The 14,145-nt window shown below is 38.9% G+C and overlaps 1 protein-coding gene across 4 annotated transcripts in view; it reads right to left on the minus strand.

Annotated features, from left to right (window-relative positions):
• LHPP (phospholysine phosphohistidine inorganic pyrophosphate phosphatase) overlaps positions 1–14,145 on the minus strand; it is a 124,926-nt gene that overhangs the window by 81,893 nt on the left and 28,888 nt on the right. For 2 of the 4 annotated variants that reach the window (XM_026704933.2, XM_087932561.1), the window contains exon 6: positions 3,360–3,451. In XM_026704933.2, the coding sequence (XP_026560718.1) occupies positions 3,360–3,451 (92 nt within the window). Of the gene's footprint in view, positions 1–2,687; positions 3,227–3,359; positions 3,452–14,145 lie in introns of those variants that run through there. The other 2 variants (XM_087932562.1, XM_087932563.1) reach the window with 2 other exon arrangements.

Consider the following 14,145-nt stretch of genomic DNA (forward strand, 5'->3'; position numbering starts at 1 on the left):
TTAAGATTGGTTACATCTAGAATTTTTTTTAATGTCAGAGCTAGATAGACTTTTTAAACATCCTCCTATTTTTAGATTTAATCCTAGCCGCTGCAGCCTATGGTAGTGTTTTTCAACGTTGGCAACTTTAAGATGTATGAAGTTGGCTGAGCTGGCTGGGGAATTCTGGGAGTTGAAGTCCAATACATCTTAAAGTTGCCAAGGCTGAAAAACACTGGCCTATGGTTTAGCAAAAGTTAATGTTCTTCAACCACAATATGTCTTTCACAGTGGTGAACAAAGATTCACTTTATAACAGGTTACAGCACTCAAAGCAGCTGCCTCACTTAGTTTCGCGGTATGATTCCACTGTCTACAAACTGCATTTTCCGGATAAACAAGGACTTGCATTTAAAATATCATGCACAAATTTTTAAATGGAAGCATTATGTTCAGCTGCCATTCTTCAGGGTGATAGAAAAGAAAAGGTTAAAGAGAAGAATGTAGTAATTTGTCTTTAACCAATCTCGCCAACAAACAAAAACAAAACCTCAATGAGAGGTTTGCCAGAATGAGCAACTAAAGCTGCTAAAGCTGCTTTTAAAAAAGTGTTTTTGCTATTATGCTTGTTATGACTATAAGAAAATAAACTAGGACAACTTGATCTGGGCTGAAAAAAATCCAGCCAACCACCAGATGACAGCAAAGGCTTAGCCTTAGAGTATTTTTATACATTTTGGCTGTCATTTTGTGTTTATGTGGGGTGGGGGTGGGGGGAAAGCCCAGAATTTAAGGAGGATGGTTGGCTACATTCTAAGCCCAGTAATAGGTCTTCAACTGACCATATTTTCCTATAAAGATTCACTCCCGGACCAAGCTTTATTCAGTTCAGATTTCCTATATGAAATCAAAAATAAAATATGAAATAAAAATCCACCATCACAGGTCTTTTCAGACTTTATACTAGATATTTTAAGCTCCCCAGGAACTTAAGTCACTTGTGTGAGTAACTAAAGCAAAAATTTCAGTCTCAACATGACATAGAGAAACTGTTTCACCGTGGACAAGAAATGAATACACACACACATACACACACACATGGAGGGAGGGAGGAAGGGAGGGAGGGAGAGAATGACAATATCAGAATATATGGAATATCTGATAAATTGTGGAAGTCAATAGAGTATCATAAAAATGATGGTTCTTCCAAGTGCTGTGAGCACAATGACTGCAAAGCAAGAAATCCAGCAAGGCAAGGGAATAAGTCAATGAGTCCAGGAAGCAAAGAAACAAGGCAATTAATCCAGGGAACAAGAAATAAAGCAAGAAGTCCAGGAAACTCCAACGTTGGCAACAGCACACAAAACTCCATGAATTTAGCATTTGTTCCTGACAAACGCGCCTCCCCACAGCATATCCTTAAATCTCAGTCCCCAGGTGTGCCTTAAGAAGAGGGGCATGGCACTCTAGTCCCAAGTCATCAGGTCGGCCTGCACTGTTCCCACCTCCTCTCCACTCTCCGTGCTTGTGGATCAGGAGAGGGCGGTCCTTGATCATCCCCTGAGCAACATCTCTCTTCATTTCCACTGCTTGCCCTCTCTTGGTCATCCTGCCCCTGTTTCTCCCTGCTAGCAACTCTTCCTCGGCTTTGGCTCCAGCTCGTCTTCTTCCACAGATTCTGGCTTCAATGGGGACATGATATTATCCATAAATAACTATAATCTCCCAAACCATGGGATATTTTTCTGGGCAATCTGTGTCAGTTGGGAGCTGGAGGTAACAATGGGTACGGGAGGTCAGCCAGACAGTCCCTTGTTTGTGAGGTGCTACAAGACTCGGGCTTTCCTTTCCCATTTTTTAACATCCACCTGAAGCTTCTTGATGAGGTAGTTTGGGGTTCAGTATCAGCAATATGCTGGTGTTACCTAATTGTACAGTGCTACCTTAAGCCACATAGGTGATGTTCTCCACATCTTGACTGAAGACTATGCAGCTCTGGGTGAGATAGAAGAGCCTGAACCCCAAACAAGACCAAAATTATGTTCATTCATTGCAGGACCCTGACATTTGTAATTGTGTCCCTTGATGGAGTGGCACTGACCTTGAAGGAGCAGATATGTGATTTGGAAGTTATCCTGGACTCACAGCTACTGATGGATAGGGAGGTAGAGACTGTACTCCAGAAAGTTTTAGCCCACCAGGGAAATTATTCTGTTAAGAAATATATCTGATAGCAGGTTTGTTGTACAATTCCTAACCCCTTCCTTTAAAAAAAAAAATACAGATCTTGTCACATTGGGAATATTTGCCTGGTTCCTATAGATTTATTTCATACAATCCCTTAGGTTCCTTCATGTTGTTCCTGAATTTACAGCTCCTATGCAGTTATATTCACTTTGTTTTTCTCTATAAATCAGAGTGGAAATATCTTGATCCTTCAAATACTGAATTCCAAATTCTATTGGCTCCAGCCAATCTGGCCATTTTTTTAAGCATTGTAATCCAAAAGTGTAATCTAGGCTCCCTGTCCTTGATATATACACTTCTTTTTCTTCATCACTTCATTTCTAGGTTTCTACTAAATAACTGTTTCATGCCTCAATTCTTTCAAAACACTTTAGGTATTGTGACCTATATGCATTACAAACCTTTTTACATGCCTAGCTAGAAGGGTTCTGCAGTGTTAAAAAGCATTCAAAAGACCACTGAAAGGTGCCAAAAGTTTATTTGATCTGAAATAAGTTCAGAAACATTGAAGCATCTAATAATAAGTAAAGGATCTGAAAAAGATAAATTATACTGACAAGTTTCTTCCGAGGTAACAGTGATTGGCAAATCTGCTAAAACAGCCAAGAGAGATCAGTCAGAGCAGCAGTAACTGTACAAATGGCACCATCTAAGGGAAGTAGAATGTAATACACATGTCTTGTTTCAAAGGCAGCACTTTCTGCAGTCATTCACTAAAACACAGAGACCAGCTTGGATTTCAAATAATGTAAATCATCCACGGCACTTCATATTTTTCACGCTGTGTAAAGGTTCCCTTTTATTTTAAGCGCAAACTGCCTAAAGAATGAAATTGGCCTTTGATGCACTTTCTCTATAAATGAATAAATGTATGCCCTAAAAATTACCAGGATTAATAAAGTAGTGCATCATTATTAAAGATGAGCTTCATGGTGAACACATGGGCCATGTACAAGCTGAGTCCTAGGACAAAATTCAAGCTGCCATGTATTCCACAACTCTGCTAGATAAAAAAAATAAAATTTATTTTTTCATTACAAATCATAGTTACACTATAGAGCCATAAAGAAAAAGAGTAAGGGAAACAAATTGCTAACTATGGGAGATATAAAGCTTATTTAATATGCACTGACCTGTATTTTCCTGTCCGTACTTGTACAGCTCTCATTCCACATTGCTGGGCTCCTCCTACATCGTTTACAATATCGTCTCCAATCATGATGGCCTGTCACAGCAATGAAATACAAACAGACATGAAGTCAAATGCATTTGAGTCCCACCCTACTTCATCTTCCTTGACATAATAAACTGCTTGACTTGATATTTAATAGAGCTATCATACAAATTAAACAAGTTGCTATTGTCAAAGTACTGATTTAAAGTTAATCCACATAATTATACTTCATTCTCTACCCACAAAGCTATAGAGTTGAGCACTGATATTTCAAGCGGTCTGAAAGCCATCAGAAAAACTCAATAGTTGTTTTTTTGTTTTTTGACACATTGCAAAGGGGGAAGTTAATACTTCAAGACAATTCCTCCATTGCAAACTATAAAGGGTAAATCCCATAACTTACTGTAATTCATTTCTTCCCTTTCCTCTATCCTCTCCTTTAATCTCTATTCCTGTACCACCAATTCTTATAGGTTCCTGTAGGTGGGATGGCTCAGTGGTTAAAGATGCTGAACTTGTCAGCTGGAAAGATGACAGCCCAGGTTCTAGCCCCAAGCATCACGCAATGGGGTGAGCTCCCATTTCTGGCCCAACTCCTGCCCATCTAGCAATTCAAAAGCATGCAAACATGAGTAGATTAACAGGTACCATTATGGTGGGAAAATCAACAGCATTACATATGCCTTCGGCATATAGCCATGCCGGCCATGCTAGCCATACTCCTCAAGATGATGAAGAAGGGGAAGCAAAAATACAACCAGCCATCTTTCAGGAAGAAGTTGTGTGTGCGATGATCCAACTACCAAACAAGGCCCCACACTGTTGCTGCAGAAATGTTGAGGGCTGTACCACCAGCACAGGTACACAACCATCACAGCCTTGTACCAGAAAATTTGGGAAACAAATAAATGACCACAGGATTGGAAACAATCAGTGTTCAATCCCTTTCCAAAAAAGGACAACATCAGGGATTGCTCCAATTTCTACACATGCTCATACAATAACATTTGGTACCAACCATCATAAGAGACTTATCAGATGTTCAAGCTGGCTTCAGAAAGGGACATGGCACTCGTGACCATACTGCAAATCTATGCTGGATCATGGACAAATCTCAAGAATATAAAAGATTATCCATAGTGCTTTATTGACTACAAGGAAACTTTTGATTCTGTCAATCATGACAAGCTATGTAGAACTCTATAGATGCCAACACACCTAATCAAGTTGGTGTAGTTGCTGTACACAAATAAGGTAGACACTGTGTGAGCATCATATGGAGACACTGATTGGTTCAAGATACAGAAAGGAGTGTGGCAAGGTTGCATTCTTTCACCATTCTTATTCAACCATATGCTGGAGTGATCTCGAGGAAGTGGAACTTGAAGAATCAAAACTGGAGTAGAGATTGGAGGCAGAAACATCAACAATTTTTGATATGCTGATGACATAATTCTCCTCTCAGAAACCAAAGAAAGCCTCAAACATCTTGTCAAAAGAATTAAAGAAGTTAATGAGAAATTTGGCCTCTTCCTAAACACTGCAAGGAATGGAAATACTATAACAATTGATGGTGAAGAAACTGAATACGTACAACGTCATTTTCCAAGTTCTGCAGTTCACTTGCAGACTGATCAAAACAGGGATTACAGTCCAAAATGTCAAATTGCACTGGGTTACAGAGAAAAAATGAGCATGAATTGAGTATGAAAAAACAAGGACATCAGCCTGGCAACTAAATGCAGATTAGTCTACCCTATCATGTTTCACATAACTTATTTTATCATCATTATATTTACAAAAACTAGACATGGAAAGTAACTAAAGGTCTTTCATATAGATAACCATCTTAAATCAATAGATATTTAAGCTACCTACATGTAGTCCTCAACTTATGATAATTAGGACTAGAATTTCCACTGCTAAGCAAGATAGTGGTTAAGTGATTTTGCCATCTTTTTTGCCACATTCGTTAAGCAAATCACTGCAGTTAAGTGAATCGTGCTGTTGTTAAGCAAAACCAGTTTCCTCCATTGACTTTGCTTGTTGGAAGCTAGCAGGGAAGGTTGCAAATAGCAATTACATGACTCTGGGACACTACAACTGATTGTCAGGCATCCAGATTTTGGACCACATAAACCAGGAATGTCAAACTCACAGCCCATGGGCCAAATCTGTCATGCACTGGCCACACCCAGTTTAGCGAAGGGGAGAAAAGATGTGATACATCAGGTGATGACGTGTCATCACGAGTTTGGCAGCCCTGAGATAAATTATGGGATGCTGCAACAGTTGTAAGTATGAGGACTAGTTGTAAGTCCTTTTATTTAGTGCTGTTGTAAGTTTAAATGATTAGTTGTAAGTCGAGGACTGCCTGTATTAATTTGATTTCTTGGAGCAGATTTTAAAGTTACTTGAAAAATAACAGATCTCTAAAACATAAATAGTTTCAGCAAGTTCCTTTTTTTCATTGTCCACTGTGCTGGCTGCTTAAGGAAACCAACATCTAAGTAGATAAATCTGTTGAAGCTGCAGTACAGACATTTCAAATTCAATTAATTCTGGAAGCCAAGTTAGATTTGTGTGGTCTGCTGAATTGACTTAGGAGGATCTGCTAATATTCCTTTATGGCTTTTCTATTAAGGGTTTATAGAAATAGTTTTCTTCTAATTTATAAAACCCCTGTGGAAGATTAATATGAGACAGGAAAGCAGATAAGGAGGCTTCTAGAGGAATCAAGTCTTTCATGCTGCAGTTAAGAAGGTGCAAGCATAAGAGTAAAATGTTTCATTTTGTTTATAGAGAAGTTTTCGTGTAAGAAGGCCATCCACACTGAAAGTGCGGCTGCACTTGAGCAGTAGAGCCTATCCAAGCCAGCTTGTGGTAGACGCATACAAAAATGTCCTCCAGCCTCCTGGGATTTCACAGATTTACTATCGGTGAAGGGCAATAATCACTAAAGGAGGAGCAATTATTCCCAAATCATTTAGGATTTAAAAAAATCATTGCCAAGAAGATAGAGGTCAAGAGGTGCACTGTCAGGGGAAATAAAAAAACTCTACCTGTCAAACCTAGGTTTAACTTCTTCTCTGGCAGCAAGATAGGAAGCAAAAAGAAGAGAAAGGAAGGAAGGAGAAACAGAAAAGATAAAACTGAAAAGGTCACCTACTTGCTGAAGGCAAAAATTCAACTCTGTCAACACATTTTATACAGAGACAACAGAGATTTCTGACAAACTTATTAATTATGAAATTATGAAAAAGTGGAATGTGTGCTAATCAATGATAGCGGTAAAGAAATAATTTATAACCTCTGTTATTGTGAGGAAAATTGTACTGAAAACTGAAGAACTAAAAGGTGAATTATAAAACAAATAACACAACTATATGCGTCTACATACTCAAAAGTAAGTCTCCCTGAGTTCACTGGGACATATATGTAAGATTGAACTCTAAAACACAGACATGCATTATCTTTAAGACTGTGGTCATTGTAAAATCACTAGATTCTTATTTTTCTTTTTTCTTTTTACACCAAAATAGTCTCATTTAGATAAAGGAAGAAGGTGAAAAAAGCAGTCCTCAGACTATTCATTTCTGAAATTACAAACCTTTTTCACCAATGGGTGAGACCAAACGTATGCTGACTGATAAAATCAGTAGGTTTGGTCTAGTGATTAAGGTACCAGGCTACAAAGTGAGAGATCATGAGTTAAAAGTCTTGCCTTAACCATGAAAGCCAGCTAGGTGACCTTGGGCCAGTCACACTTTCTCAGCCCAAACCACTTCAGAGGGTTGTTGTTGTGGAGAAATAGAAGGAAGACAGTATGTTGGATCTGAGGGACCGTCTCTTGCCTGTCACATCTATCCGACCCACCAGAGTGGGGAGGCAAGAAATGTTGCGGGTCTCATCCCTAGAGCCTAGGGAGATACACCTGGTAGGATCCAGAAGAAGGGCCTTCTCTGTAGTGGCTCCCTTTCTCTGGAACATCATTCCCTCAGAGATTAGAATGGCCCTCACTCTACCATTTCCGGAAAGTACTGAAGACCTGGTTTTGCCAGTGTGCCTGGGGAACACAGAGCAGGATGGAGCCCATTAAATAGCTTGTATGATGTGTTGTTGCCAGGGCGGGGGGTGGGTGGGTTATTTTATTAGATATGATTCTCTATTTTATTAGTTTTATTGTTTTTTATATGATGTTTTTATATTCTTGTAGGTGGCAATATAAATCTAATAAATAAATAAATATGTTCACTGCCTTGAATTGGGAGGGAGGGAGGGAGGGAGGAAGGAAGGAAGGAAGGAAGGAAGGAAGACTGGAATAAGCAGTTAAAAATTATATGTTGTTCAAAACCTTACTATTGCTTAGCTAAGCACACTTTCCTAGGCTCTTTTATGTACACATTATAGTTCCTCTGAATCAATGTCGACCCTTGGCAACTGTCTGGATAAATCCTTGCAATTTTCTTGGCAAGATTTTGAAAGAGGTTTGCCAATGCCTTCTTCCCAGGGCTGAGAAAAAGGTTTTCATGCTCAAAGCAGAACTAGAACTCATGGATTACTGATTTCTAACCTGATGCCTTAAACACTACTCCAAATTTAGCAGCAATTGTAAAATTTCAATTAAGAAAATACCTCAGGAGGGAAATAAGAATGGGAAAAAAATATTCTACGGCATTTTCTTTAACATCTCAAATGCTAAACAGTTTAACAATGTAGAAGAGCTCCATTTTTGTGTATGAAAAATGGTTGCCCAGCTGGAGAAGTGGAGGGGTATAAGTTGATCATTTTTTATCCTTCAATTATTGTGATGCAATATTTATTTTCTGTGACAATTAAGTCTCAAGCTTTATCCAAGGTGACTGAAAATGACTTTCATCATCACAATTGTTCTGTGAGAAAGGATAAATATAAGATATGGAAGAAAGAACATTAAGAGCTATATTGCTACACTGTGTTGTCAAGGTGAGTTTCCCATGCTCTAGCCCAAACTGTAACATGCAGAGATATGCTAAAATTTGGTCATATCAATGCTCAAGCAGCAGAGCTGTTTTATGTATTATACATGGAATATTGTTTTCTTCCCTCTATTTTGCTCTGAAACACTTTTCCTTATCTGCCTGTGCATGAATGAACCCTAACATAATCTGTCACAGATTAGGTCAATGGATCTAATGGTTATGACAGAATTTTAAAGAGGCTACATTTTGAGACAACAAGAGAAAAAAATGTGAGCTCACAACCACAGCACATGCTTTATATACAATTCTTAAGCTCAGTCCAACACCTTGTTATGATCTAGTGCGAAAGAAGTTCTCTACAAAATCGCACAAAATTAGTCTGCAAAAGCAGAGAAACAATAAAAAGATGGATGGATCAATGGCAAAACACAAATTCCTTTTCTCTTGGGCTGCTTTCTATTATCCTTTATGCAATTGTAGTTGTAGCAATTTCTCAGAAAAGTGCTTTTTTAAAGAAGTTTAAATTCAAGAGTTAAAAATCAGCTGCTTTGTTTTTAATGGGGAAAAAACAAGAAGTAAAATATGGGATGATATCATTTCACGAGGGAGAGGCAACATTCCAGAATTAGAGGGCACTTTTACATGGAGTCTAAGCACTTATCAAGAAACTGCCGTCCATCTTTATGATTTCATGGTACTATCTGTCTTTGGCAGTTCAACCAATTTGTTTCTGGTTTTGCTGTATTGAAAAAAAAAAGCAATCTATCCCACTGCAACTCAGAAACTGAGCAGAACCTGCGGGCAGACCTTGTCCATCATCTTCATTCTCTGGTCTTGAGATCAGAAGAGAAGTAGTGATATCGCTGCTTTGCATCATTCCTCAAAATCACCACTTCTTTTTTGTTCATCCTTATTTTTGGAAATCAATGAGCCAAGGTGAAGTAAATGAAAGAGATGGATAAAAGTGGGACAATGCATGACTGGCATTCTTTCTTACTTCTCAATGGGTTTGCTGAAAAGAAGGAGAGTCCTTGGCTTGTATTGTCTTCAGTAATCTGAGGCTGGGAGTGGTAAATTGCTTTTGAGGAATTAGAGAGTAGAACTATTGGTGGTATGGAAGATCTTCAGAACCAAATTTGGATTCCCTTCCTCGCTAGTTAACCCAGATGCTAGAAGCACTCTACTCCTGCTCAGTTAGGACTCCTAGAGTCTCACAAATGCACAAATGAATTCCCTGTTGTTTAGAAGATTCAGGATGTGTTGTGTCAAACAGATTGCTCAGACAATGCGAGTTACATTCTTGATTTCAATTTAGCACAGTGACATTAGGACAACGTGAATTACCTTCATTACTACTGTACCTGTATTCTTACATTTTCTTATCTATTTTTGGCACTATCAGAAATTTGCAACTACCAATAGATGCAAGCACATACTTGTAAACTTTTATAACTCTCATTAGGATGGGGCAATTTACAACCAACAGACTCTATTTATTATGATATTGTATTAAGCTATTGGAACCTTAACGTTATTTTGGTATTATTGTAATTCAGTAAAAATCACTGTTAACAACAACTTTAAAAATAATCAGTATTAGGCTATTTCTGTAATCTTTTAATGGTGGATTATTCTTTGTCATATTACTGAATCATAAGAAGAGCCTGGTTACCTTTAAGAGTTTTAAATTTCCTATTAAAGTAATTCCAGAAATCTTTCCCCCCTAAAGTTATTCAGAAAAGGTTAAAATGAAAATTGGTCTTTAGGGAGTCCCTTCCATTCCAAGAGTCGATTGAAAACATCTCAACTGAAGCAAGCAAAGGCAGGATCACTTTACAAAGCAGTTATCAAGGGGAATGATTGCTGATAACTTTATTGATTAAAGTAATTCCAAAAATTTCAAACTTTACCCACTATACAGGCAAGACAATTGAAGATGATGTAGGGGCAAAATGAAGACAGATGAAGACTATTACAAGTTTAACAAAGCACAGATGGAGATTTACAGTGATTTAATGATGCAGTTAATGTCATATTTAAGTGCAACATATAAATGGATCTGAACATTTTATGAAGAAAGTCATCACTCTAGTCTTCATTTTATTACCCTAGGCAGGGACAGACGTGCACATAAAGTGTCTTTTCCAAGTGTCACTCAGATACACTTTTCCAGAAACTGCCGTCCACCTTTATGATATCGTGGTACTATCTGTCTTTGGCAGTTCAACCAATTTGTTTCTGGCTTTGGTGTATTGAAAAAAAAAAAAAAGCCATCTATCCCACTGCAACTCAGAAACTCAGCAGAAACTGTGGGCAGGCCATGTTCCCCTGGCCATTTTCCCCAGGCCATGTTTGGATCCAGCACTACCTGGATCCAAATGAGCACAATGGTATTTGTGCTTTCACAGGCTGAATTGTATTGTTCATAATAAGTAGGTTGGAATGGTGTAACTAAATCAGGGGGAGGGTAAAGATATACTTTTTGATTTTAAGAGAGGAGATGCTATATAGATTGGAGAGAAAGAGAGCTACAAAGTCCAGATCCCCAAAGTTAGTAGGAACTATAAATAAATGGTACCCAAGCACTCAAAAAGTGAGCATTTAAACATTTGATATGAAACATCAAATATATTAATTTTGATCTAAACTTGTAAAAAACCCTTTAACAGATAATGACCATAGTGATATAAAGTAGACATTATCAACCTTCTGCGCTCCATTTATTTTGGACTCTAACTGGAAAAGCTGTATTGACTTAAAATATATATATATATAACATTTTAGATGAACACATAAAAAGCTTTTAAAACCCCATTGTTATCCAAAATCCAGAGAAGTCAATATGTACGTTTAACTGTCAAAACAGTGTATCATAGGGCTCTTTTCTGTATTTCAAATACAAAAAAATATCTTTAACAGGCCAATTAACAGAAGTGTCCAAAATCTGGGACCCATGACCCAAGGGAATGACATTTGGGGATGTTTTGGCTGCTTCAGTGCTACTGGGCTGCTGCTGTGATCATATTATCTTCATTATGTTATTATCAATATTCTCTGACAGTTTCCAAGCCAGTCTTGCAATCCCTTACTCACTCAGTAGAGCCACTTACCTGCCTTCCGGAAATGACACTATCTAGCATACTTCACCTACCTATGCTGCTCCCAGCCACACAGCTTCCCCAACCCATCTCCCAATACCTTTCCCAAATCACAAAGCACTTCTTGCATATCCCTGATCTGTGCTGCCCCCTATGAGCCATCTCTGACCTTCGTGTACACCCCCAAGCACCCTTCCCAAGTCATACCACGTCCCTGCATAGCATCCCTGCTCAGCATGGTATATCTCACACACCCCTGCAATCTCCATGCATTCTTATTGACCTGTGCCAAAACTGAGCCCTCTACTTGACCCACGTGGCATCTGTTACACACACCCATGATTCCCCACACCCTTGAACAAGCAGCAGTTATCTGTAATTTCTAATAAATTCTAAGACATACATAGATACAAAAACATTTTAAGATAGAGAACCTACAGAATTACACCATCCCAATCTCCCCAGTTCAACAAATTTCAATTGGAAAATAAAAATAAAAATAAAAATAAAACCCACATCAGGCTTCAGGCAGTGCAGGCACACACAGCTGGCTTGAAGTTTGAACACGTACATTTTATTTAACTTGTAAGTCATTCCATCAAGTTAGCATCAGTAAAAACACCCTGAAACAAACCTTGCTTCTGAATCCTGGAAGCCAAGCACAGAAAAGACAGTCCGTTCTTGTGAAGGCAAGAATCCAACAGAAGCAATAATGGTATGTTAGATCTTCCTTTCTATATCTTTACCATGTCTACATTCTGGCTTTCTTGCATAGTTTCTCAATTATATGCTTTTTGAAGCAATCAATGTACAGAATTTTTCAAAATCTTCCCACTTTTTTTTTTAACAAATACATTTTACTGATTTTTTTTAAAAAAAAGATTTTGTCTTGTCAGGTTTTCAGAGTTGGGATTAATGGATTAGTACAAGTGGAAACTGTGTTCAGACTTAGCCAACTCATTGCCAGAAAGATAGCAACAAATTGGAAAATGTCTAGAGAAGCACAACAAAAACTGTTAAGAATGTTGAAGGATTGAACTGAGAAGAAAGATTATAAAAAGCAAAACAAATAGCTTAGCTGAGAGATAGCTAGAAAGAAAGAACAAGAGAGTGGTCTTCAAATAGCTGACTTGTTGAAAATATCATAGAACAAGTGCCATTTTCAAGAAGAATGTCATTTGACAAAATTTACAGATATCTAGATTGTTTAAAGAGTCTAATTAAACTTACTGTCAGAAAAAGATGCTAAGTTGTATCAGTACCTAAAAAGAACCCCTGGGGGTATTTTTAAGAAAAAGCTATATGACATGCTCTAGTAGCTGTCTGTGTGATGTGAACTGAACTTATAATTTGAAACACACCTTAAGATTTCTTGCAATCTGGTGAGGTCAAGACAATGAGCTTCTCAACCCCATTGGCAAATCGTGTTGCCACATATTATGCCACATAGACAATCTCTGACACAAAATTTTTTTCTTGACTTACAATGTTGGCTTTAATTAGATTCAGGCAAAAAAAACACCCCACAATCCCCATAAAACTCTATGGATTGAAAAGCTAGATATGGAAGAAACAGGACACAAATATTACCAATGTTATGGCACTATGGAAGACTTTGAAGGGTACCATGGATGGCCAGGAAAGCCAGCAACTGGCTTCTAGAAGAACTCAACCCAGGAATCTCCCTGAGATCATTAATGAGACTTCAACTACACTGCTCAAAAAAATAAAGGGAACACTTAAACAACACAATGTAACTCCAAGTCAATCATACTTCTGTGAAATCAAACTGTCCACTTAGGTAGCAACACTGATTGACCATCAATTTCACATGCTGTTGTGCAAATGGAATAGACAACAGGTGGAAAGCATAAGCAGTTAGCAAGACATCCCCAATACAGGAGTGGTTCTGCAGGTGGTGACCACAGACCACTTCTTAGTTCCTATGCTTTCTGGCTGATGGTTTGGTCACTTTTGAATGCTGGCAGTGCTTTCACTCTAGTGGTAGCATGAGACAGAGTCTACAACCCACACAAGTGGCTCAGGTAGTGCAGCTCATCCAGGATGGCACATCAATGCGGAGCTGTAGCAAGAAGGTTTGCTGTGTCTGTCAGCGTAGTGTCCAGAGCATGGAGGCACTACCGGGAGACGTGGAGGAGGCAGTAGGAGGGCAACAACCAGCATCAGGATCGCTACCTCTGCCTTTGTGCAAGGAGGGACAGGAGGAGCACTGCCAGAGCCCTGCAAAATGACCTCCAGCAGGCCACAAATGTTCATGTGGCTGCTCAAATGGTCAGAAACAGACTCCATGAGGGTGGTATGAGGGCCCGACATCCACAGGTGGGTATTGTGCTTACAGCCCAACACCGTGCAGGACGTTTGGCATTTGCCAGAGAACACCAAGATTGGCAAATTCGACAGCAGGTTCACACTGAGCACGTGACAGATGTGACAGGGTCTGGAGACACCATGGAGAACATTCTGCTACCTGCAACATCTCCAGCATGACCAGTTTGGCAGTGGGTCAGCAATGGTGTGGGATGGCATTTCTTTAGGGGGCCACACAACCCTCCATGTGCTTGCCAGAGGTAGCCTGACTGCCATTAGGTACTGGGATGAGATCCTCAGATCCCTTGTGAGACCATATGATGGTGCGGTTGGCCCTGGGTTCTTCCTAATGCAAGAC

This window comes from Pseudonaja textilis, chromosome 4 (assembly GCF_049901715.1).
Source record: "Pseudonaja textilis isolate UNSWEBS1 chromosome 4, rPseTex1.2, whole genome shotgun sequence".
Classification (NCBI taxonomy): Eukaryota; Metazoa; Chordata; class Lepidosauria; order Squamata; family Elapidae; genus Pseudonaja; species Pseudonaja textilis.